The 26,143-nt window shown below is 48.8% G+C and overlaps 1 protein-coding gene across 2 annotated transcripts in view; it reads left to right on the plus strand.

Annotated features, from left to right (window-relative positions):
- CTNNBL1 (catenin beta like 1) overlaps window positions 1-26,143 on the plus strand; it is a 79,694-nt gene that overhangs the window by 24,957 nt on the left and 28,594 nt on the right. The window contains exons 4-12 of one of the 2 annotated variants that reach the window (XM_019509944.1): window positions 335-474; window positions 4,246-4,343; window positions 6,205-6,298; window positions 7,544-7,635; window positions 10,863-10,935; window positions 11,174-11,232; window positions 12,439-12,587; window positions 20,754-20,935; window positions 23,649-24,040. In XM_019509944.1, coding sequence (XP_019365489.1) covers window positions 335-474; window positions 4,246-4,343; window positions 6,205-6,298; window positions 7,544-7,635; window positions 10,863-10,935; window positions 11,174-11,232; window positions 12,439-12,587; window positions 20,754-20,935; window positions 23,649-23,845 — 1,084 coding nt within the window. In that variant the 3' untranslated portion in view covers window positions 23,846-24,040. Of the gene's footprint in view, window positions 1-334; window positions 475-4,245; window positions 4,344-6,204; window positions 6,299-7,543; window positions 7,636-10,862; window positions 10,936-11,173; window positions 11,233-12,438; window positions 12,588-20,753; window positions 20,936-23,648; window positions 24,041-26,143 lie in introns of those variants that run through there. The other variant, XM_019509943.1, reaches the window with a different exon arrangement.

The following is a 26,143-nucleotide window of genomic DNA, read 5'->3' on the forward strand; positions in this document are numbered from 1 at the left end:
GCTGCACCTATCCTGTATGCTTTTTTTTTTTTTTTTCTTAAACTAAAATATATAACTAATGAGGCGGGATAGGGAGAAGTCTCCTAAAATTCTTGTGGGGCTAATGTGCACAGATTGCACAGAAGCCTCAAAGTGTTGCAGTGAGATCTGGATCCAGCGACTGACCTTGTGACAGCGTGAGCGGAGCAGGTTGGAAGTGATGCACTGGCATTGTGCCTGGGTGAATGGCTCTTTGTGGGGGGCTAGTGCAAATGCTTTGTCCCCCTGGGAAGCCCATCCATGCACTTTTTGCCTGTTTTTCTGCTAATGAGTTGTGCTGTGCGTCTGTCTGCAGGTTTATGGAGTCTGAACTGGATTTAAATGACATCATTCAGGAAATGCATGTGATTGCGACCATGCCAGACCTGTATCACCTGCTGGTGGAGCTGAATGCTGTGCAGTCCCTCCTGGGGCTGCTGGGCCACGACAACACCGATATCCTTTTGTGTTCAGCCTCTCGCGGGAGGGCTGGGCTGTCATCTCCTCTTCTCTGTTTTCACAAGTGGCTGCTCATGTCATCGTCTTCCCTTCCACTCCTCCAAGCTTCATCTTCTTCTGCTCACCTGGAACCCTCTTTAGCCAAGTAGATTTTTTCCTGAGTTTTTCAGTGCTCTTAGCCTACCTGCCCCATTTTTAATGCAGGTTTGAATAATTTGTTTAATTCTCATCTACTTTTAAAGCTCTCTTTTAGGTACTCATGCAAAGACAGGAGTAAACACGGAGAAGCGTACCCTGGGCTCCCCTTCTCAGGCATTGGCTTTGCCCTTGTAGCTGACCCAACCTGCTGCCACTCATGCTGTTCCACCTCCAAAACTTCTTTCAGGCACCTCCATTTTGATCTGCATCCACTGTCTGATGCCCATTTGCCTGTTATGAACCTAAGCGGTTGTGATATTTGCCCCTCAGCTTGTATGCAGACATGACATGAGATATTTGGCCAGTATCTTGTCCAGGTCTGTAGTTGGTCCAGTAAAAGATAACCCCCCAAATCCCTCACCTCTCACACAGTGCCTCAACCATCATTGCTATATAACCATGTTTCACTCTTGTGAAATTTTGTTATTTTTTCCATAGGTTCTACATTAAATTAAACCCGAACACTCTTGAAGTGTACTGACCCCCTCCTCTTCCTCTCCATTTTGAAGAGAGCATTTGTGTTGTGTGTCCTACTCCGAATTAATAGGGCTGCAATGTCCCATGGGAAGAGCATTGGATTGGGAGCCCCCACAAACAGGACCTTTTGTTGTTTGCTGTATGACCTTGGGCCAGTCACTTAATCTCTGTGTTTTCCCACCTTTAATTGAACCACATTTGACTCCTTTTTGTCAGCAGCTGAGATCCACAGGTTAGAAGTGCCGTGAAACTGCTATCTGTAGTTAGGCTGAAGACTGCCCATTTGTTTATTTTTAGCATTTTTCCTTGCAGTTGCTGTTAGGGAGCAGCGATTCAGTCACTGCAAGAAGATACAGTGATTAGAATATAAAAACATACTTAAAAATATCTCATTACACTGCAGTTTCCATAAGAGGCATTATTTACAGGGTTGGATATTTTGACTTGCGTCTAACGTAACCTTGATCTTGTAGAATGCTGATGCCTGCAAAACAGCAAACACTGCCGCTTGTCTTATCTGTGATCTATAATGGAAATTATTCTCAAGTAAATGGTTGTTAACAATTTACTGTTGTACAGCTGGAAACGCCTTCCGTGCTTAACCAGTTTCATGGGTACCGCAGTTTAATATTTTATATCTTCAGCAGAGACTGCAGGCTTTGTATGTAAAGTGTTCACAGCACTGAAAGGTTATCTGAAATTTGTCATTCTCAGGGAAAACATAGGCTGTGGGGATTTTGATTGGGATTGGAGGGCAAGCTCACAGTGACCTTAAGAGCCGCAGTGTATGGGAATACAGCTTGTTTTGTCCTTCCAGCTATGAAAAACTGTGTCCTGAGGTCACAGTTGCTGTTTCGGGCTTGTCAGTATTTCCACTGCTAGCTCCTCCTTTTTTAAAAAGGTTTGCTACGTGTCTGTCAATTAATTTGGGGGCAGAAATTTGGCCTGTGAGCTGTAACCCTAGGAGAAAATGTATTTCTTGTTACAGACAGCGCTGAAGTGTGTTCAGCTGTGTGGGAAGTGGAGCACAGTCTGCATTAATGCCTTCCTTGAATGCTATGTTATTGCCACGGCAAAAAAAAAATCAGAAACAGATCAAATAAAGTACGTAGACCTCGAAGAAACAGGGCTTTAAATGCATGTTTCCCAGGGCCTTTAGTGCAACTAACTGGCAGAAGCATGTACAGTAATGTTCCCAAAGGCAGTGCTAAGCAGATCGTTGCCTACACTTGATTTAAGCTAAATCCCTGGAAGGCCTATGCAGAGAGCAGGCGGAGAGGTAGGGGTGCGTAATCCTAAGTGATTTGCTTATCAGTAAAACCAGTGGCCCTTCCACTGAGTAATGCCAAAGGTGTGAGTGCAGGATGACGGGCAGATCTGTCTGACTTTAAATCAGTGAAATGAGGAGAGCAACCTTTTCCTGGCCCGTATTTTCTGGGGTGGCCAGTGTTTTTGTTGGCAGCCTAGGTAGAGGCCCCGTGGATAAAAGTGCCATGGAAACTGAATTACCGGCTGTCCACTAGAGGGATTGCTGCACGACTGCAGCGTAGCCTGGGGGAAGCCAGGCTTCTCTGGTGATGCTGAAAGTACTCCCTGGATAAAGATTTCCAGTTCTGACACCTGCCTCGGTGCTAAAGGGAATGGATGAAATTTTCAAAAGCAGCTCCAGGAAGCCAAGCCTGACTTTCAAGGAGACTCCGGTTCTTAAGTCCCTTGGGCACTTCAAAAGCTGACTCTTGTCTTCAAAAGAGCAGGGCCTGACCTGTTTCCAGGCATCTCTGTGTTTCTGTGTCAGCCCAGCTAATTGTGGGCCTCAGCAGGGCCCTGCCTGCGCTGACAGCCCTCTAGAAACGTATGCCTAAATCTTCCTGGTGGGGAGCAAGTCTCGGCTCACTTCTGGAGCGCTGCCTCCTAGACAAGGAGTGCTGCCTGCTGCCAAGGGCATTTGGCAGTGCCTATCCATGAGCTGGCTTTGGGAGGAAATTGGCAGTTTTATTGCAGGTTTTCCTGAACCTGGTAGATTAGGTCATTGCCTGGATGAAACACAGAAGGGGGTATGTGGAAGTCCCTTTCTTCTTGCTTGTGCCCATGAGCAAATACACAAACAAGGAAATCTGGAGGTTGCTCTTTTAGAGAACCATCAGGAAACGAATATGTAGGACATCTTGAAAACTAGCTTTCCGGTTCTGCCCCAGTGGGTATTGAGCAGGATTGATCAGAGTGTCTGAGAGAATAGGAGAGTGGGTCTAATGAGATGGAATATATCTGGCTGTACTAGAGAGCGGTGCAGCAGTCAAGGGAACCATGTGTTATGCAGCCTGTGTTAATGAGTGAAAATTGGGCTGGCAGGATCTTTGCTGTTCCTGTGGGGCGTGTGGTTCCAAGAGCATGCCCCTAATTGGAGAGTCCGGGCAGAAGGGGGCTGGCATTATGGCCTTGTTAGCAGGGTGCACGCCGCATTGAGTTAGTAAGGGTGTGCAAGTTGCACTATTTTAATGCATTTCTCTATGCTGCTGCTCAGTCTCAGCAGTCGCTGCAGCATCAGAGGGTGGATGATCGGCTATATGAATTCTTGAGGCTTTGGTTTAAACATCTCGGGGTAGAAAAATGGCGCCAAGAGCAGTGAAATTGCCAGACACAACAGGCACATCGCAATGTCCCTGTATTACCCCTGGTTTTGGTAGCTTCGGTGTTCTTAAGGACAGGGCAGCCATGGCAGTGCGTGCCTCTCCTCTGCCCTGATCTGGAATGTGGTGCTGTCAGACTTCGGCTAATACTAGCTTTGAAGTTGGGCACCTAAAAGGCTTGGTCTTGGGGCTGGGGCCTAGTTAGATTCTCTAGAGTCTCATTTCTGCTGTTGAGTTGTGGTATAGGCTTGACCACCTCGCTTAGGTGAGTATGCCTATCAAAAACCCAGGGTTTTGGCCTCTGTTATGACGATCCCACGCAAGGAAAGCTGAAACAATAGTACTGTTCCGTGTTCTGCTATTTTGGTCCTGGTGGCTGAGCAGGCTGGGCCAAGATCAGATCTGTGGTATTAGGGTGAGAAACAAGGTCTCACTTATGATGTTGGCGATCCTTAATGCCTCCCACATGTGTCCATAGCTGTGGTGGATCTGCTTCAAGAACTGACTGATATAGATACACTCCATGAAAGTGAAGAGGGAGCTGAGGTCCTCATAGATGCTCTGGTGAGTACCAATTTCATGCTGATCAACATCACTTTAGAGAGCAGAAGGTTACCTGCTCAGGGACCATCGTCTTTTCCATACCCATGGTTCTTGGCACTGCAGTACTGTTGTGATGCTAGTCTATTTGAGAGACCTTTTTCCATCAAAAGGCTTGAAGTGTTGTAGCTACAGCCCTGGTGTAGTTTCTTTTCTTTTACTGTATGTCCTGGGATTTGTGCATAGAGGAGGAGGTCAGGCTGAGCAGAAATACACTGTGGAGAAGATCTAGTTGGGGCTGGTCCTGCTTTGAGCAGGGTTTGGGCTAAATGACCTCCTGAGCTCCATCCAGTCCACATGGTCTACAATCCTGCGATGCCAGCAGAGCAGGAGTCGTATGCATCCTTTCTCCTTTCAGGCTTTTGGTAAATTGCTGCCCGTGCGAAGTGCTGGACTCTATCTTGTTCTGTAACTATTATGTTGAGATTAAGGGGACAGGGAATTGTTTTTTGGAAGAGCGAGGTGAGAACACAGCTGCATCTTCTCCTTCGCTCCCTCTTGTCTAGTCCCTATAATGTTACCTTCCAAAGGTTAATTACAGTGGCCCCGAGTTGAGTTCCTCTGGCTGGCCTCTGCGCTGTTCTTAATTACTGTTCTTTCATGGAAAGGTTGGTGGATGAAAGAAGTAGGAGAGAGGAGCAGGTACAGATGATGTTTTCTCTGAAATGCATTGAGAACTAGTAAATGGAACAAAAGCTCTTGCTACACTTTCCTTGTCACTGGCCCACTAACAACAGCCAGGTTTTCGAAGTTTTATTGTCGGCTTTGAAAGAAAATGGTTGGTCATCTCCTCGGGAGATGTGAGCTGTCTGCTTCGGGATGGCTCCTTTATTTTAAGGATATAGTATAGTCTTGGCAGGCCCCTGGGGAGGTGGTTGCATTACTGATCACGGCGAACCAAGCCTTGAAGTTTCTGTACTTGCTGATGCTAAAGGAAACCGCACACAGCAAGTAGGGTGTGGAGTTGGGATGATGCATTAGTTTTCTGTCCTCACATCTGAAGCCAAATGTGGTGCTGTCAGACTCTGGCTAGTACCAGCTTTGAAGTTGGGCACCTAAAGGGCTTGGTCTTGGGGCTGGGGCCTAGTTAGATTCTCTAGAGTCTCATTTCTGCTGTTGATTTGTGGTATAGGCTTGACCACCTCGCTTAGGTGAGTATGCCTATCAAAAACCCAGAGTTTTGACCTCTGTTATCACATCCCATGCAAGGAAAGCTGAAACAGTATTACTGTTCCCTAGATTTGCCTGTAGACATAAGACTTCTGCTCGGTGAAACTTCCTGGCCTTTGGATTTCAAAGCTGCCCTTGCAGGCATGGTTTCATCTGCTTTCTAGCCAACCCAGGGATGGGGTGGAACTAAAACGCAGGGGCAGCGCTGATGAACCAGTGGGAAGGGGAGCTGCTTTTGGAGCGGACAGGCAGCTGCTGCCCAGTGGGTTTGTAGTATGTAGCGTTCAGACAGATGATAAATCAATGCGGGCAGTTCAGGGAGGTAGTGAGTGTGACAGGTTTCCCTGTCACACTCATGGTTTCCCTGTCACACTCATGGCTCATGGTTTCCTTTCAAATGTTTTTCTGGTTTATCTGACATGCAAAAAACTGTCTGTTTAATTAAGGAAAACGAGGGTGGGTTTACAAGTTGATTCCTTTGCTCACTCTGGGATTTCAGAGCATGACTGTTAATGTCTCCTGGTGGGAACTGTGGTTGCTGGAGTGTTTCTTTACTTAGTACTAACTGAGATCTCCCATTTTCTCTCTTTCATCCCACTCCCCTCACGTCCTTACCATCCTCTCTCCTTGCCTTCCGGTGACCCCAATGACCCAGGTGGATGGCCAGGTTGTGGCGTTGCTGGTCCAGAATTTGGAGCGCCTGGATGAAGGTGTGAAAGAGGAGGCAGATGGAGTCCACAACACACTCGGTAAAGGGCTGTTCCAGCCCGCTATCTCTTCTCACTTTTTTTTATGATGGTCCACAGAAGAGTGAACAAGTTTTTCTTTATTTCTGTGTTCAGCCATTACCACAGATGGAAAGGGCCGGTGTGAATGTCATTTCAGCACTGCTTTACCTTTGCTTGATAGCAGTAAAGCCTAAATCTGTTGAACAGATAACATAATTGGAGAGAGACTCCTTTTCCTAATGTATCTAAGTGAGGGGGCTCTGATGTGTGAAATGCAGGTTTGTGGTACACCAAAAAACATATTTGCTTGTCACATCTGTTCTTTTGGGAATCATGTTTCCTTGAGCTCCTTAGTTTTTAGTTTATTGTCTCTTGGAAAATTACTTTGAAGGCCTCAGACCTGTGCCTGATGAGGTAGTGGTTTACCGAACACTCCTGTTCCCTTAATAATGCACAGACCATTACTTGTGCATTTCATGGTACCTTTTGGCAGCTGCAGCAAACGGCTTCTATGGCAAGTCAGTGTAAGGAAAGCAAATACACAGTGGTCCTCTCTTCATGGGACTGGAAACAAGGAGTTCTGGTCTCTCGGGGCCACCCAGCTCTCTCTGGACCACTGTCTGAGAGCTGCAGGGCTGTTTGTTTCCATGTGAAGCACTTCACTGTTTCCATCTCTCTCAAGTGGGGGGCTTGGAGCAAACTAAATGCCTCTCTCCGAGAAGCCCTGTTTCCAGAGTGACTGGTCTGTGAAGCAGGCTCTGTCTCACGTTTCTGCATGCATGCACCCACTCTTTTGTCATCAGTCCCAATGACCTGCAGACCATTTGGAGCAGTTTGGTCCTCAAAAGTGTCGTCATTTCTCTGGCTCCCCACCTTTATTGACAGCTTGAGGAATGAGGTATGAGGCACTAGAGTAAGGACCCTTGAGGTCTTTGTTAATGTTGTCGTGTGAGTGCTAATCTTTGTAAGTTAGCAATTCCCCAGGAAATAATACTGGAGCTCTCCCTCGGGAGAAGGGGTGGGTGGTGGGATTGAGGGTGCTTTGTCTGCAGACGGATTACCTCGGCTATGAGGGAACTGAGGCTGCTGTACTCTGAGAGCAACTCTGCAGCCTTGTTTTCTAAATGTGAAGTTTTGCAAATGAGATCTGTACCTTTGGAAGGAGCAGGGCAATCCTGGGAAGGACAGGAGAGCTGATAGAGGAGAGGGCTGGAAATGCACACAGACCATGTGGGCGTGAGCTCTGGTCTCTCTCTGTGTCCTCAGCAATTGTGGAGAACATGGCGGAGTTCCGGCCAGAGATGTGCACAGAAGCCGCGCAGCAGGGCCTCCTGCAGTGGTTGCTCAGGAGGCTAAAGGTGAGCGATTCCCCTCCTGTCCTCGGGTAGTATCGGAGGCATAACTGATGAGCCTGGGGTGGTGCCCGGGCCTCACAAGCACCAGTGGTCTAGGGCCGGCATGGACTCCTGGCCTGTCTGGGTTTCACAGTCCCGCATGCTTCCTTGCTGATTTGTACTACCTGTGCCCTGTCTTCAGTTATACCAGTTCCTCATGGAAGTGCTGGTGGACAAGCAAAGTAAAACAGCTGGGCTGGTTTTGTCTATGCCAGTGGTTCCCAATGTTTTTTTTTTTTTTTTTTTTTTTTTTTAACTGCGGCTGGACAGGAGCAGGATGGGGTGCACAGAGCCAGATGCCTCCCTCCCTGCCACCTGGCTTTAACCCTGGAAACTCAGCTGTGACCCTGGAAGCCGCATGCCTGGGCAGACAGACGAGGGTCTGAGCGGGGGGCTCGTGCCACGACCCAACAACCAACCCTCTGCGGCCTGGTACTGGCTCCTGGCCTGGTGGCTGGGAACCTTTGTTCTGTACTAAAGCCAGTAGAGGCTAGGGGGAAGACTCCCAAAGGGAGAGCCAGGGCCTTAACCCCCTTGCCTTGCAGGTATGAGGACTCCTCTGTGGGCTGGAATGAGCATAGGTATAGGAAGGGCTCCTCCAGGTCATCAGTTGGGTACCCACAAAGGAAACGGCAAGATCTTTTCAGCTCTGAAGAGGCTGTTGAACAAGAGCATGGAGTCATCCCCAGGGAGCTGTCAGATGAGGCTCCTTAACATGGGGGGAAGTGGTGGAGGTTCTTCAGGAAATGAACTAATAGCCTGCGAGTAGATTTTAGTAGTTCGTAATAAATCACTTTTCCGGTGTGAAGTGGCTAAAGGAGCTGTAGCGGTCGAGGCTTCAGTGTTGTGTCCAGAAGATGGCACCTGTGGCTGGAAGGTGCTGCCATGCCTCCCACACAGAGATCTCTAGTCAGGAGGCAAGTGAACCACAAAATACATTCCAGCAATTGCAGAAGTCTGCAAATGCTCCTGTGTCCCTTACATACTCATAAGCAGCAGCAGCCTATAATTTCTGACTGTAGGTAGGAACATAATTATATTTCTTTTGCTTAAAAACAAAAAAAAAAAGGCAGGCTCATTTTATTCCAGGCAGGTAAGCCTGCTCTTGGCTTTGTAATTACTCTGACAGCTGAAAGACTTAGAAACTTGGGAAAGCAAAATAATCACAACTTGGAGTCCCCTGGTTAGTGCAACAGAACGTGAATGTTAAAGGCCTGAGCAGCCTGATGCCAGATCCGTGTGTTTTCTCTGTTCTGACATGCATTAATTTCATCTGGGTTTGGGTGAAGTGTGATCAGGCAGCGTTTTCTCTTGCTTACAAGCTGTCGTTGTGGAGAGACGCACGCTAGTGAAAGCTTGCTCGGTGACCTTTGCTTTTGGCAGCACTTGCCTGGTTTGAATCTTTCAGCCCCGACAGACGCATCCACTTGCCATCCGCGCAATGCAGCAGTGTCGGGTGGGAAATACTTCCCTGGCGTTGCGTGGCCTTTTGGTTCCCTTGCGCTCTGTGTGGCAGCTTGTTCCCTGGAGCAGGTCATTCCAGCTGCTTTTGAGCTGTATACTTTAATCTGAGTGAAGTGTGCGTGCTTCCCTGGAATGCACTTGGGGCTGGGGGAGCTTAGAAGGTATCAGCTCTCTGATGAACAGATGCCATATCCAGATAGGTAGCAAGCACAGAGCCCGTCTTGTCCAAGAAGAGGTGGGGGATGCCCACCTCACAGATACAGTATTAAGCCAGTGCCTCTGCATTTGGGCAGGGCTCTGTGCTGTTGGAGGCCTTGCCTTTTGGACCAAGAGGCTGGCTAGAGGTCATTAACTGTGCAATGGTCAGTGTGCGCTGCTGTCTTCCAAATTGACTAACTGCATTCTGCCTGTCCAAATTCCCTCCGCATGCTGACATGGGGGTGTTATCCCGTGCTTCCTCCACATAAAAACAGTGTTGTGTTGCTTCGGCACAGCCCAGGGAGCCTGTATTTCCCAGTGCCTGTCGCACGGCAGGAGTGGGTACACGCTGACCCCATCAGCTGCGAGTACTGATAGCTCCAGATGGCTGCCGCGTTCCACCTCCAGTGCCTCTTGTTCTTTAGCAGTGGGCACATGGTTGCAATAAGTGCTGCAGTCTGCAGAGCATGGGGGGGTCTTTCTGAACCACAGGCTCCATGTCCACATGGCATTTTCCTGCTTTCCTGCTCTTTTTCATGCTGCACATTATTAGTCTGCAGAGGGCCAAGCAGACAAAGGCCACTGTCCTAAGCAGAGCTGAGTGAGGTGAGAGCTCTCTCACTGACACTGGAAGTCACTCTGCACTGGAAGCAGAGAGACTAATGTAATATTTATACCTGTTGCTTTTAATGTGATTTTTTTTTTTTCTCTTTCAGAATGGAAGGCTAGTAGCCAGGCAGTCTGGGGGCCAGGGGGAGGGAATTAAGCATTAGGTTTTTTTTAAAAAACTTGTGGTTTTGTTGCAACCCTCTGTAGCAGTCCATTTCTCACACGGGCATGTCTGAGGTATAACTGTCCTGTTGGCTTCCACAAATAAAGCCAGCCGCATGGGGCCTGGTGGGGGACTTTCCTCTTCCCAGGAAAAGAATTCCAGCTTTTCAGGCAACAGCTGATGCACGGTGCAGACTGATGCCCCAGCGCGCGGGCAGCCTGCAGTGTGGCAGTGCAAGCACTTTGTATGCTGTCCTGCCTGCGGCACCTTGGCCCTTGTGCCAGGTGCAGAAGGTCAGCCTTTGCCTCTGGGTAGCATCACTGCAGTACATTTTATGCTAATCCAGTTCTTGGTGGAGGCTGTTCACAAGGGGGAAAGGGTGTGCAGGTATGTAGCTGTGCATAATCTGCAGGTATGGGAAATCTGTCACAACATGGAGGCTTTTCCCAAGAAGCCGTGGTGGCAGGCTGTCTTGGGAGCCCTGCTTTGTAGTCATTCTGAGCTGACTGCCAGGTGTACCTGCTGATGGAGGCAGTCGGAGGGATCCGAGTTGATTTCCCCCCTACCCTTAAACCAGTGGGAAGAATAATTTTTTTTTCTTGGCACTGAGTCTCGCTGCAAAATTACGGCTGTTTGTGTTTTGTTTTTAAATGTTGCTCATGCATTGCGAGGGATCTGATTAGCACATGCCATAAATCACAATAAACACCCAGAGCAGGGCCCCTGACGGCTTTCTCAATCCATGTTTCTCCAACAGGCGAAGATGCCTTTTGACGCCAACAAGCTGTACTGCAGTGAGGTGCTGGCTATTCTGCTCCAGAACAACGACGGTGAGCTCTGCCTCCGGTATTGATATTCTGTTAGGATAGGATCCAGGCTTGTTTCAAATCATGACAGCACTTTCCTCTGCCTTTGGCTTCCCCTTGCTTTCCCTCTCTCTCTCTCCAGCTTTTGTACTCTGTCAAGCCATATTGATTTTGTTTGGTGATGTATCAGTGTTAGACGGCTGTAAAATCTGACAGTTAGCTTCATTTTTTCTCTCTCTTTCTCCCCCCACTCCCCTCCCAGACAACAGGGAATTGCTTGGGGAGCTGGACGGGATCGATGTGCTGCTTCAGCAGTTATCGGTGAGTAATTAGCATCCTTCCTTCCTGCCTGCCATCAAGAGACTTGTGGCCTGGACGTGAGAGCATAAAACAGATGCTGGGGGTAGCACTTGTCTTGTTAACTTGTAGATGTCAAATCATCATCATGCTTAAAGTAGGTACATGGATAATAGAGCCCTATGAACTTCTACACGGCGTGGCCTGCTAGTTAGGTGGAGATTATCCCCCATTTTACAGATGGGACTACTGAGGCACAAGGCAGTTCAGAGCTCCGGTGGCACCATCTGCTCAGTTTCTTAGCCTGTGTGAACTCCCTTGCCCTCTGAAGCAGGCTTGGCTGCTGGTCTCTCCTCTTCATTCCTGAACCAGTGGTGGTACAGGTAGTTCCCCTTAACACCATCTTTGCTTCACTCAGCTGTGCTTTTGGTGTTAACTGGCACGGAGCCTTCTGTATTATAGTCACGGGAAGCTAGAGGGGCTGGAATACGCATTCACTGTAGGATCGGATGGGGGGTCACCACCTCCCTTTGATTCAGATTACATCGTGCCTCTCACTCCTGCCTCCTCATCTTGTAAATCCTATGTCTTTTGACCCTTCCACTTTGCAAGAACTGGCCTGGGGTTTGCACCACAAGGAGGAAGGGCTGAGGAGGCGGCCAGGAAGGCCTTGTTTTTGGTGGGCAGAAGAATAAATAGGACAAGCTAGGAGTGGTGTGTGGTTGTTGGGCAGTTTGCTTGGGCAGGGGCTGTGAATGGCATGAATATGTGTTGAAGGTGCTAATGAAGGACTCCAGAGGTAACGTTTGCTTGGCCGTTCCAAATAATCATTGATCTCTTTACACTGCTCTGCTGTTTATTTAAGAGCTCCTCTGCTTTTCCTCTAGCTAGCAGCAGTACCCCCACTGCTCCATTGACTGGAGGAGCCCCCAGCCGTCTTTCTCCAGCATGCCCTCTAGTCCTGCCCTAGAACCGCTCTCGCTTGTTGGTGGCCTGCTGGGACGGGGGTAGCCGTCATTCACTCCATGTAACAAGGTGCTTAAGGCAGCAGAGGTCTTCTGACTGCATCAAGGGGATGGCTGCTCCCGTTAGAGTGGCAGGTCCATGCCGAGCTGTAGCATGCGTGCTGAATACCAAAGCTGAATGCTCTCTCATGTTAGTGTGGACACTGATGCAGAGCACACACGCAGTGAAGTCAGGGCTGCCCTTCCTGTCCCTGTCTGCCTGCAGGTTTTCAAACGACACAACCCCGGCACCGCAGAGGAACAGGAGATGATGGAAAACCTGTTTGACTCTCTCTGCTCCTGCCTGATGCTCAGCTCCAACCGCGATCGCTTCCTGAAGGGGGAGGGGCTGCAGCTGATGAACCTCATGCTCAGGTATGGCTGGCTTTTCCTGATCTCCCCACCCTCTCTCAGCCATCTCTCTGCCCACGTGCTCTGCCCTCTTCTCTCCCCTCCATGTCGCTTGGGACTTCTCAGGTCTATAAATCCCATTCTACTGTCTGTCCTCAACAGCCTCCCCTGTAACTGCTACAAGAGTGGGAAGGATGCCCAAATCTCTGCTGCCCAGCTGGCTCCATTAGCGGTATCAATGAGCGCATAGATGCAGATGTAATGAGTCCAGGGCACGGCTTTGGATGGTACTCTTGTCCTCTCTGCAGGGCTCCCCATCTGATGCTGTCAGATGCAGGACCACAAAGGCTTTAAGGTGTGGAACTCCCTGCTGAAATCCCTTCACTGCTGTATCTGGCATTATGTGCTTGCTTGTGTATCCAGCCAGCCCCTTCTCGTCTCTGCCTTGTCCTGTGTCTGTAGCCAGGCTTTAATTTCACAGTGTTCAGCCTCTTGGCGGATGGGTTTTGTTGTGAAAACTAAAACAAAACTTCTGGAGCATAGCCTCCAATGTGCACATGGGCTTTGTGCTCCCAGAGCCTTCTGTTCTCTCTCCCCTCTGCTTTTACTCCCTATGGAGACGTGCATGTTCCCCAGGTTAGTCCGAGCACCCCAGGCCTACGTTGCATGTCATGGGGCTGTCTGGCTCTTCCCAGGGCTCTGAGCCTCCTGTGGCAGTTGGCTAGCGAATGATAATGAGAAATGTAGTCCTGCAGCGTATGGCCCAGTAACGTGAAGCAGCAGGAAACTGAATAAATAACCATAGACAAGGATTATGCAGATAAGAGCACTGGGTTTTCTTAAGGCTAATTAAAGAAAAGCTCCAAAACCAAGGACAAGAGGGAAGCCTCCCCCTGCCTCTAATACTAAGCTGCTAGGCTCCTCTTGCAGAACTAATTACCTGGAGTTCTTGTGCTGTGTGGGCGGGACTTAGCAGTCGGATTTTTAATGGCTTTTTTCCCTTTTTTGGGCTGCGCTGTGTACCGTCCTCCGTTCTGGGGTCCCTGCTGGACAATTATGACAAGGGGAGAATTTCTCCCTGGGTGCTTTTTTTAGTGGCTGTAAAGGAGCTGTGAAGGACAAAGCACAGTTTAGCTGCTAGTGATCTCTGCGTGGCTGGGCCGGCCTCTGAAAAGAGCAGTGGTGTTGGATGCAAGGAGTGTGGGGCTGTGAGGAGCCCTCCTGGGTTAAAGGGTTGCTTTCCCTGCGATCGTAGGCAGCCCCAGTAAATCATCCTTTCTAGCTCTGGAGTAAAGCAGGGAGGGGAGTTGGGGAGAAGGTGGGCTTGTTCTAGAGTGTGTGCAGGGAAGCGGATCCTCGCATCTGTCTAATAATAAATGGGATTAGACAGGCGAGGAGGTGCCCCCTTGAACTGCTGCTATTCAGAAGGGCCACAGGCTATCGGAAAGCTTTGTAATCTGCCTGTGTTGCCCTAGCAGCCTGGATTGACAGTCCGCTTAGTTCTTTAGACTGTCGCCATCCTCAACCATTGCCATTGGCATCATTTTTATCCTCCGCCACAAGTCTCACATGAGGGCAGTGCCTGTCTGGGTCTGACAACTGAGCTATCTGCCCCAAGAGGTATTTCTTGCAGATGGGGGGCAAGGATGCCCACTGAAGCCATTATTACTGCTTCCTGTGCTCTGTCTCTCTTCTTGTCCTCCACACCCCTTTCTCCAGCACTAAAAGGGGGCTGCTTGAAAGGAGAAAGAAGACCTAGATCATAATCCTTTGTTCCTCTCTGCTGTCAACGTGTTTGTTCACGCCATATGTCAGCGTATGCTTCCCAAATGCTCTCTGGGGTGGGTGTTTTTGGTTCAGTGTTTGCAGTGATGGAGGTACAGCAGGCCCCGATAACAGCATGGCCAGGTCCTACCCACTTGACCACGTGTGACTTTTAACACATCAAGTCAGAGGAGCTACAGAGAAGCATGAAGCCATTTGTGTGCTTATGTCCCTTGCTGGGTCCGGGGCTTCATGCCAGCTTTCTGCTCCGATGCTGCCACTGCTGGATCTCTGCTTGCAAGATTGCTTACTGTCCCTTACTGGGGCTTTCAGGGACTCGGCTCAGGTCTGCAGTCCTGGGAGGCTCTGGAGTTAACCCAAGGGTCTCTTGGCTCCTCAAGGCAGTTAATTTTATGGGTTCTGCTTGCTTATTATTGCTACCTGTGAAGTAGACAAAGGCAGGGATGAGTAACACTATTGCTAAGTTCACCTGCACGGATAAAATGGGGGAGCCTCAGAGATAACAGGCTGCACTCCACTTCCATAGCTCTTTTCATATAAGGACTGGAAAACATTTGGCGCAGCATTTAAGCCTCTGGGCATAGCAGTGTGAGTTTGGGATGGAGGAAATTAATGAGAACACAGTCGAGGAAGAGCCGGGGCACCTGCAGCATGGCTGCTATTAGGCAGACTGGGTAATATCCAGTACTCTCTAATCCTTGGGATATCCACGGAGCTGTGCTGAGAAATCTCACAATTGCTTGTTTTGCTCAAACAGTGATGCTGCTGTGAGATTTGGCTGTGATTTCACATGGTGCCTACAAAAGCCTAGGTCAGCACTGGAAATAGAGCACTAAACTTGCTAGCACATTGTCTGCAGACCTTCGTTAAGGAGCAGGAAAGGCTGGCAAAGAGGGAAGAAGAGAAATGTCTGCTAAAAATAATTGACTGCATCACCCACGCTGAGGGTGGAACATTGTGCATTTCAATCAGCTGCCTGTGAAGATCAGTGAGAGAGACCTGGAATTTTGCCTTTCTTTGCAGTGAAGGGAGTTAATATTTGTACCACAGCCTATGTTTGATTATAGAGATGAAGGGATGAGTAGTTCTAATGGAAGACTTCTTCACTTGATTTGGGGGAGAGGGTGAGCTGTGGGAGTGGAGAGTCCTGGCTCAGATCTTGGTTACTTCTAAACGCATGTTGCATGCGATATCTACTGCTTCCAAGTGCGTTCAGCACATCTGTGTTTGGGTAACTCTCCCATTCTGAATCCTATGTCTGGAGCTGCCAGGCTGTGGCCTTCAGCTGAATATTTAGCCTAACAGATAGTGACTCAAGATTCCCATGGATGATAAAGGAACAAAAACAGGGACTGGGCTTATCTTAGACTTAGATTTAAACTGTCTGCCAGGAAAGGAAACTCACTGCTTGAGTAAATTTGTTTCCCACTTCCCTGAAGGGCTGTGTGCTTTCTTCCAGTCTCATAGTAACAAGTAAATCACAGTTGCAGGGTTGATGTCTCCAGCTAATACATTTTTAAATAAGATATTCAACAGGAACAGGACACATGCTCTAATTAAAGCAAGTGGAAAATGGTTTTCACCTTTTTTTATGTTGGACCTTTGGCTGGTGCACTTGATTTTGAATAATTAATTGTATGCTAAAATGCTCCTCAGGCTTAGTCGAGTTTAAATGAAATAAAAGGGCCAAGGAAACAGAGGTATGTGAAAGGGTGACTCAGTGGCATGGGAGGTCAGAGCCAAGGTCTAAGGGAGGGTGCCCCAGAGGGTGACCACTGTTGAGAAGACTAGTGCTGGCAGTGCCACGGCTGGAGGAAAGCATGAAGAGAGCAGGCGCGGGTTGTTAAAGAGAAGAGGGAGCAAACGGGGCATGAAGAATTGATTCCCGTGAGACTGGAGTAAGTTCAAGGCGTTCGGTACCAAGAGGCATTATAAATTGGGTCCTAAAATTGATGGGGATGTAGTGGTGATACCCAAGGATGTCTGCTGTGGTTGTCTTGTTGCGCGTGGAGAAGGTGGACAGCAGCAGTCTACACTTAAGGGCAGTTGGAGCTGTCATATTAAGAGGAGATGAAGGTTTGGATGAGAGCATCAGCAGAGTGCAGCTGGGCCGTGCTGTCTGCCCAGGGAGAGATCTGCGGAAAGCAGAAGTGGAAAGTCTGGGAGAGAAGAAGATGGTGGGGACCAAGGTTGCGGGCAGCAGAGAGAGAACAGGGCTCGGAGGCAAGGCAAAGAATTGCTCGGGTATGCACCTGTCGTCAGAGTGGAGGCTTGCTTACATCGCTGACTGCTGATGTCACAAATGAGATAATTTATCTGCAAGATGGTGGCCACCAGCAGGAGGTTTTGAAATGTCACATTCAATTAGAGTCGCTCCTCATGAGCAGTTCCATTTTTTACAGGTCAGGAAGTGCTTTATGCCATGCAGTCTCCCCGGTACTGCCTTGAGCAACAGAAATGCAGCGTACTCCATAAAGCAACATGGGGAGGAGAAGGGAATTGTGTTGTCACTTTCCTTGAAAACATTGACACGAGGCTTATTACTTCTGTTGTGGAAGCATGTTCTGGCTCGCGGGAGAAGCGACCACCACATTCCCCAGGGACGTGTCAAGCAGGATCTCTGTTGTGCAGGGAGGAGGAGGTGAGGTTGTCTCCATCATTAGCCGCAGGTGCTTATGCATGCAGACAAAAGCAAGAAGCCGGGCTCACCAAAACCCACACTGCTTGCACAACAGACCTCCCTCCTCCAAAGCACTTCGGCATGGCTTTCCTTGACCTGCACACAAACAGTTGCTGACTGTGCAGCAGAAGAAAGGGGAGAGTGGGCAGGACCAGACACAAAAGACAAATGAGCCTTTGCATGCATTGCTTCGCAGAGCTTGTCTATAGCTATTTTAAGGTGCATCTTTCATGACTATGAAAATCCTTTTATGTTTGGCTGTCCTGTCCTTCCTAATGGCCCCTTGGAAACGCAGCACGCCTCTTCGCTGAATCTCTTTTTTAATTAAAAATTGCCACTTTACACAGCATTTGCCTTGCAGACTTTGACCATTGGTCCGGCCAGCCTGGCATTCTGCTTCTGAAAGTGGCCTGTCCTTGATTCTTTAGTAATTGAAAGAGGCCAGCATAGTCCTGGGCACATGTGCGGTGCTGTAACCTCAGTGGTAGCCATGTGGGTCCCCGGGAAACCTGAATGCACAGGCTTTTAGCGTACGGTCTCTTCTGCTTTCTGCACCAAGTGAAAATAAAAATCCAAAGGACAAAAATCTTTCTGGAATAAGCCCGTGCAGCAGGCTGGGTGTTGTTGAGGACTATCTGCAGGGCTTCTATCCGTAGCTGTTTGTGAATGGAGTTGATTGTTAGTCCGACCAGGGGGTCTGCCGTTGTTCCACCTGGCTCCAGGTGCGTCTCTCCACAATGTGTATTAATTCCAAGCAGACCTGATGAACAAGATGTTCATTCAGAGGGGGGAGAGACCCCAGGGTGGGCTGAATGAAAACCTTACTTTGCCAAAATGGGCAGATGTTTCATGTTTTGCTTCGCATTTATGCTATTGCAGGAGTCTAGGGCAGCTTGACACCTGACCTGCTTGAAGGAATAGCCTTGCCTAAAGCTGGCAGTAAAGGAAAGACGAGAGGAAGGTGCCGTGATGAAGTTGTGCTTCAGAGCCCCCCTTTTATGCCACTCTCTGTTTGGGGATGTTCGCATATGCTTGTGTTTTGAATTAGTGCTCAGCTAAAAGATACTTCAGTAAACACAGATGAGACTAAGATAAACTGCTTGCCCTCCAGTAGAATAAATATTTCAAATAAAATCAACCCCAGACAGTCCAGTCAAACAGCTATTGATCTCTAAAAGCCTGAACTTAAACCCAATGAATATTCCAGAGATCAGCTCTGTGCAACCTGCCTAAATGTTGATCAATATGCAATTACTTCCCCTGAAAACATTTCTTAGGCTGTCCAGCCAAAAAACCTACTTTATTTGTTAGCTTTTTATTACCTTGACCTGGCTGGGGTGGGGGTGGGGGTGGGGAGGAAGGAGTCTGCAGTGGGAAGGGCAGGGAAAAGGTCGAACCTCCAGTTCAGACTCTTTTCAGTGTATAATGAACAGGCGGAAGTTTTTGTCACAGGATAAGATTGAGGCCAAAATCATAGTGGAGATTAACAAAACACCCACAGTTACAGTAGGGAAGATAAAATATTTCAGATGGGGCATATATGTCATGTCCCAGGACTGTGTAGTTGACTTGCGGAGGTTACAAAGGACATTCTCTGCTGTTATCCACCGTAGAGCGTCTTGAGAAGCATCCCATGTGGTCCACGGTCAGAGACCGGGGCTCAGGGCGATCGCCCAGTCTGGACTGGTACGTTGTTTGTTCCAGTAAGGTTTCTTCCCACTGCAATCTCAATCCTGCATTACTGAGCTGCAGTGCAAATCTGGGGTACGGCCACAAGGCAGGGTTTGAATTTGGAGTAGATGTTCTTGCCTGGCCGTTCGCTAACAGGAGAGGGAATGCATGTAGAGTGGAGTGGACAGCATGCTTGATAATACAGTGTATAGGTTTTTTTACTGCCTTCATTGCCATAGCAGGTGAGTGCCTTCTAGTAGTGCATTAAAGAATGTGACAAACATCTGTCATGTGTTGTTTGTTCTTTCATCCCCTGCCCAGAGGGAGAAGCGTGTGGAGCGGAGCATCTTGCTTCTCTAGGGTTTTTCTTTTATTAAATATACATGTTGCTATATGTGTGTTAGAGGAGAGGATGTTGGAGAAATGCTCCCAACCCTGGGAGCAGACAATGGTGAGGTCTGTGAGCATCTTTAGTATGTGGGAGTCCAGTTTGCAGTGCTGGGCTGGCCTCCAAAGGAGCGCGGTAGGCTCTTTTGTTCTCCAGTTCACGTTGCCTCCCGCTAATGTTTGTCTGATTCATTTGTTCTGCTGGCTAAATGTTTCTGTGGCTCCCTTTGCAGTTTGTTTCACAGGTTGGTTTTTTTTTAAAGCATATCCTCAAAGGAATTATTGCCTTATTATGTTGCTGGTTCAAGATGGATAGAAGGTATCTGCCATCAATGTGAATTACAGATATTAAAATTACAAATTCATATTAAAATGAAATAGCTGAAAATCCATCTGCTTACCTCTGAAATCCGATTTCCGGAGGCTGAGATTTCCAGACTACACTTAGTCTCTGCCAGCAAGAAAAAATTCAGTGATTTTGCTGCTATTAGAGTTGCTAACTGTTGCCTTAGTAAAGCCAAGCTGGGAACTTGGCACATTGCAAAGCCTTTGAATTCTACCTTAGACAAAAAAGTTGTGTTATGGACTGGTGATGATAAATGACTTTTTGCTGTCATCAGTGTGAGGAGAGCTGCTTATTTAATTGCTGTTTAATCTAAATGGACGTGATAAAAGCTGATTGTCTACTGTGTGGGAACCAGGAGCCCCAGCCCAAAGCTTTAGCGGGTTGATTAAGTAGAAGCCGGTAGGGTTAGGCACCTGAATGTATCCTAACCCCCTCTATAGTGGGAGCCAAACTTCCAGCTGAGCTGAGGCATGATTTAGTGTTTCCTGGGTCCTCTACACTGGTAAAAGAAACCTGTTTGGACCGTCGAGATCCCCAGCGACCCCCTTTTGGAGGATACTGCCTTTTTTCTCAAATGCAGCTCAGCACAGAGAGTAGCGGGAACAGCTCTGGTTCCCGGGTCAGTTTGTGCCAGGCAGTTTGCTCTTCGGTGCACTGTGACTGCAGGAGTGGTCCTCTCTCTTGCCACGTCCTCCTCAGTGCTGCATCAGAGACTCCCGGTACTTCACTAGCATCTCTCTTCCTTCCCTGCCAGCAAGCAGCAGGGGTAGAGTCTCCTTCTTTAAAAAAAGAGTGGTCTGAAGAGAAGGATCCCACTGTAGGCCCGTCTGGGCAAAAAGGTGGGTTTTCCATTTGGCCCTGAGTGCAGCCGTAGCAGAGGGCACCAGGAGTCCTTGCTTTCATGATGGGGGCTGTTGTCGGTCAGGAATGAAGATGAGGTTGCTAACCGCATTTCCCCCTCGAACTCTCTACACTCTGGGGTAGCAGTGCTCACTCCATGTGTCCCGTCTTCTGGCCAGAGCCCTTCCCTTCCATGTGTGCAGCTGTGGGTCTGGTAGCCTGGAAGAGAGGCTGCTCTTGAGGTAGGAAAGCGAGGGATATGTTGCCCTTTGCGGTGACTTGAAAGGAACACGGCCATGGCTTTAGCACTGTGGCTGGTAGCAAAACAGAGCTGGTACAGGGACTTGGGCACAACTTCTCACTTTTTCCCTCTATTAATCCCTCCTTTGCATGCAGGCTCATTAAAGAAGGATGACTAAAGCTTTGCTCCACCGTTCCCCACAGCCATCTACTCCTTAACAGGGGTACTTTGTTTTCACAGAGAGAAGAAGGTCTCTCGCAGCAGTGCCCTGAAGGTATTGGACCATGCTATGATTGGACCCGAGGGCACAGACAACTGTCACAAGTTTGTCGACATCCTCGGCCTGAGGACCATCTTCCCACTCTTCATGAAATCCCCGAAGAAGATCAAGAAAGTTGGAACCAGTGAAAAGGAACATGAAGGTAGGACTGAACTAGAGTCTGTCCTGTTGTGGCGAGTGGTGGAAGGGGGAGGGGACGTCTGGAAAGCCCAGTCAGGGGCTTGTGAATAAATCACCAGCCCCATTGCTCCTCCCCAGCATGCCAAAAGCCTGCCCAGTTGCTTAGCTGCAGTGTTTAACTGTTCATGCAATTGCTGTGCTTCAGAGCCAGCAGCTCCTAGTGGTTCTGCTTCCTGTGTCTGTTAATAAGCTGCTGTGCATGTGTACAGGAATCTGCCGTTTGAAACTCTGCCTCTTTGATGCAAAACTCTTTTGAAAAGAGTAATGAGGCAACTACAAATGTCAGCTCAGAAGCAGCGTCTTCATGGTTCTGAGCACTGAAGTGTGACTCGATGAACATGAGGCATTGCAGAAATAAACTACACACAGCTAAAGTTCCTCTCTTTGTTCCTTCTCTCTGTGGGGAGACCTTGCCTTACAAATGCTTCACTGGAGGATTGCAAGACCCCATCACCTGAACCGGGGCTGAGCCAGGCTCTCCCTGCTGCTCGTGTCAATTATACTGTTTTTCTGGATGTGGTAAATACTGGAAATGCATCGTGGGGGAAAATGGTAAATACTGAGAGTCGCCTTCAGAGCTTGCGCGGGGTGTCGTAGGTGTCCAAAGGGCAATGGCGATTTGTCAGCAAAGCAGCGAGGATATGAGTTAAAAATCAATCATAAATGTTTGCAGTTGGCTGTGGGGAAGGGGGGAGATGGGGACAGGGGAGATGGCGCAGCAGCAGCATTACAGATCTCCAAATTCAGAGCTTCTCAATAGAGACCATCTTGGTAATTAAGGAGTAATTGGAGATGAGCTGCAATTCTCCAAAGCCAAACTGAAGCGCCAGTCTGCCTCCTGTGAGCTCAGAGCGAGCCTTGAACTGCTCAGGGCAGAGTGCTCTGCTGCATCTGGATCGGCTCGCGGAAGCTACGGAGGAGCAAACCCGTGCTCCGTTTGTGTGCGAGTCGGGAACGGCCTGGAAGAGAAGTGACAGATTCAGTGAGCAGCTGTTTTCCTCTTGAAAAATGGGCCAGTGGTGAGCCGGTAACAGTACATTTGCTTTAGAGCACCAGCATTAGAAATTTGATAACATTATATTAATGAAGGCAATGGCTTGGCAAGACGGCTCCTGGAAGGCATGTTTGGGCTGTAATAGCTGTTGAGATGAGCTCTGCATCTTGAATACAGCAGGACTGAGAGGGAGATGATAACACAAAGCAGAAAATGCAAAGGCTGTGTGGGGGTGGGAGGTGTTGCTGCTTTCCTGGGTCCTTGTGTCTGGCGAGGGAAGGGCACATGCCTGCAGGCCGATGCATCAATTCCTGGCCTAGCACTGACATGCGCAGAGGACACTGCTGCAGGTGCTGTGATCTGTTCTGTGTTTGTGCTGCTAGCCTGGCGTGGGTTGTGCGGGGGGAAGAAATGCTGCCGGGTGTTCCTTGGGTTTGCAAAATAAACCCGCAGAGGGGCTTGGCGAGGCGCTTGGATGCTGGATTTGGGGGTGGTTTTTTTCCTGCCAGGAAACACAATTTCTAAGCTGGAGAGGGAGCCCAGCCTTGTGAGGAGGGCCAGTGCTTTGAACGAGGAGGACCTCTGCCACTGACTTGATTTGTGGATTTGGGAAAACCACCTCGCCTTTCAAGTGCTTCATCATTAGCCTGCAGGTAATCCCTGCCCCCTTCCTCAGCAGGTTCGGGAGCATTAGCTAGGGCTTTTCATGGCCATGCGAGAGCACTAAGTTCCTAATCATTAGTCATATGATGGGAAGCAGTCATGCCCCTGGGAGAGGAGTAGCATTTGTTGGACCCCTTGTTCACATAGTTCTCGCCTGTTACTGTGCAAAGGAAATGGGGACGGATACACGAGTCCAGAGGTGGGCTTTTTATGAGAAAAAAAATCTATATAAGAAGCTATTTTAGTAAGTCCAATTTTCTTTGTTTTGCATCACTGGGCAGGTGAGTTATTGAGTTTATAGCAATTTAAGTTAATTGAGATGTTTAACAGGATTCCCCTGGAGCCTGTCGGGGCCATTGTCCTGATGTGAATGCAAGCAGTGGAGAAGTACGTGCCTTCACCTTGCCAAATGTGCCAGCAGCAGGGACTTGGGGCAGCCGTCTCTCAGTGCTTAGGGACACCGACATGAAGGCGGTTACTGCTAGAACGGGGGCACTGAATAACTTCCTGTCCACACACTCATCACAGGGGTTGCGTCTCCCAATTGAGAATCAATGAGTCCCAGGTCCGTTCGTCCTCTGCTTTTCCTGGGATGACAGGAGTAGGTTGCACTCGGGGGTTGTGTCAGTGGCCTGCTAATATTTGTTGCTCAATGGGAGTGGAGCAGCCGCATTTTGGGAGCTCTGAAGGCTTCTGGTGCATGGCATGTGTCAACCATGGGGGTGATACCAGAGGCGACAGCTGCTGTGGTGAGATCTGGGAGCGGGTACAGGAATAGGTTGCCTGTCGTTAGGAGGGAGCGTCACCGACAGTGCAGAGGAGAGGAGGGGCTGTTGGACTGCTAGTAGCAGTTTGCACAGCCACTGGCGATCCAGCGGTAACAGGTACGTAGGTGTAGTAGAGCTGCTGTTGCCACTGGAAGCTTCTTCAAAGCCAGCTTTGACTTCTCTTCTTTTCACTTGCCAGAAAAGGTTGAGTTAAACACAAGCCCTCGACACACTTCTCTTCCGTTTTGTAGGTTCGTGGGCTTCCTTCAGAGGCCCCGTGCCAGCGCCACCGCTCCTTCCTCGAGGAGGGTCCTTGAGGCAGATGCAGGACCTCCTGTGTCACCACAGTCCGGCCTTCCTCCTCCTCTCTTTGCAGTCAAAGCAGTCCTCATCTCGATCGTGGCAACCTCACCCACCCTGGTGCCTGTGGGGCCTCCTCCCCACTTGATACTAATACAGTGCAGAGAGTCTCTTCTTTGACCACCAGCCTCTCATCATTGCTGTCCTGACACCTCCTTTTCCACTGCATCCAGTTCACCCCGCTTCCCCAGCCTTCGTTGCCCTGTCTTCCACCTGTTCCTTTCTTTCCCTATAACTGTCCGCTTCCTCTGTGTCTTCTTTATTGGTCAGCTACAATATTTCAGTCCTTTGCTGTATCCTGATTTTTTTTTTTTTTCCCCCTTCGGAGTTTTTTCTCCTCTGACCCTTTCCAGCTGGAATTGTTCACGTCTTATCTCCCTTTACGCCTGTCTGAAATGAGTGAGTAAGCTTCATGGGCCAGGGATTAGATCACATCTGTATCGTGAGGGGCCTCGCACCCACATAAGTGCGATAAACCCCCCCAAGACTAATGTCTAACACCGAGGGGTCTGTTTTCCCTGGGCCTGAAAACTGCAAAGGGGATTTTTCGGCTTTGCAGTAGGAGCTTAAGCAACGAGCTGTTCGAGGAGTGAACAGTATTTAATCTTAAGAATGACATTAAGCCATTTGCGAACAGGCCCTTTCTGTGAAATGAGGATTAAACCGTGTCCCTGCCGTGCTTCTTGCGCTGTTCAGTAACCCCGTAACAGCAGTTTCTGCCCCACGCGCCACCTGCTCCTCTGGGACAGCACGAATCTGAGTTTGCAAAGACTTCTCTTAAGAGTCCTCTTGTGCTGGTGTCCTGTGCTGGGGAGGCAGGCGCAGCACCACGGATGCCCTGGCCTCTGGGACAGTGGCGAGGCGGAGTAGCCGTTCCTCTGCCAGTGGTTTCATGCTGCCACGGGGCTTCTGTCCTCGGCCACTGGGCTCCTTTAGCCAGATGCATCTTGACCACTTCTGTCTTGTCCACTGCCTGTCCAAGTGCCAAGCATCTTGGCTCCACACAGCCTTGTTGGGGGCCTTTTCTGTTCCCTCCCCAGCTTCCCAGAGGGACCTCAGGTCTCTGGTCTTGGGTCTCTGCTGGTGACACGGACATTTTAGAGCTTCTCTCCTGCAGGACTTGCTGCTTCGGGGCTTGGCCTCCCTGGGTTTCAGAGCCCTCCATTGCAGGCGTTATTATTCTGCATCTGTTTTACAAACATTCAATCCAGTGCTGTAGTCTTTACTGGTAATATTGGTGCCTATAGTTGCATGTCTGTGATGTGTCATCGTTTTTCCCTACCCTGGTATCACTGCATCTGTTAAAATAGCATAACATTTAAATAGCTTAAAGAAAACACTTCTTGCTTGGGGACTGGTGAATACAAGACATCTGGAGTTCTTACGTTCCTGAGAGGCGAGACTTCAGAAGAGCTTTAAAAATGTGAAATGCTGGTAGTTACCCTTCCCCCGCAAATGCTTTGTCCAACCCAGCTCAGAGCTGGTGCAAAAATGAGAGCAATTCTCCTCCAGAAGAAGAATGCACATGGGAACTGCCAGGTGGAAAAGACCCTTTATTTCCTCTGGAAATGAGGAAGGGGAGTCAGAATTGGAGAGGTAATAGTGTTTTCTTACAATGTTAACCACTGAAGCTTCATCATATCAATTTTCATTAAAAATAAAGCATCGCGGCTTGCATGCCGTGAGCCAGCTCGCTGTAATGCTGTGGAGACTGCAGTTAGCTGAACATGAACAATTGCACGGTGAGGTGTGAGCTTCCCTCATACATCTTAATGGGCTATTAACTTTAGAGCCTCATTACAACCACTTAAATGACAACCCTGTTACAAGGCTTCATTCAGCACTAGCCGACGTAGCAGACACATCCATCAGTAGTTCTTGTCCATCGAGGCCATGCTTACCTGGCATGCCCTGATGCTCCATTTTTCGGCAGGTAGCTGTTGCCAAGGCACATGTGCCTTCCAGCAGCAGCTGGAGCTCAGTGGGTTTAAATATGTTGTTTCAAAATCTGGACTTTACTTGTGGATGTGACAGCGAGGCAGTTGCCGCTGGGGACGGTTGAGGCCTCCTCCTCACAGCATAAAATCTTCTTGATGCTCAGGATAGTGATGGGCAAAGGCTCCTTCATGTTCTTTACCGTCAGCGGAGGCACAAGTAACCCCACGTTTCACACGGAAGATTGTACATAAAGAATGTTTATCCTCTTTCCTGGAGGCTCTTGTTCTGGGTCTAGGATTTTTCACTGGGGTATTTATGGTTTTGTCAATGCAGCTTGGCCAGTTTTCATTTATTGCAGAATTTTATAGTCCAAATTAAATTTTATAGAAATATCTTCTTATAATGTATTTATCTCTTAAAAACTAGCATGAAGGTGCCAGGGCTGGGT

This window comes from Gavialis gangeticus, unplaced genomic scaffold (assembly GCF_001723915.1).
Source record: "Gavialis gangeticus isolate Ggan-Ray unplaced genomic scaffold, GavGan_comp1, whole genome shotgun sequence".
Classification (NCBI taxonomy): domain Eukaryota; kingdom Metazoa; phylum Chordata; order Crocodylia; family Gavialidae; genus Gavialis; species Gavialis gangeticus.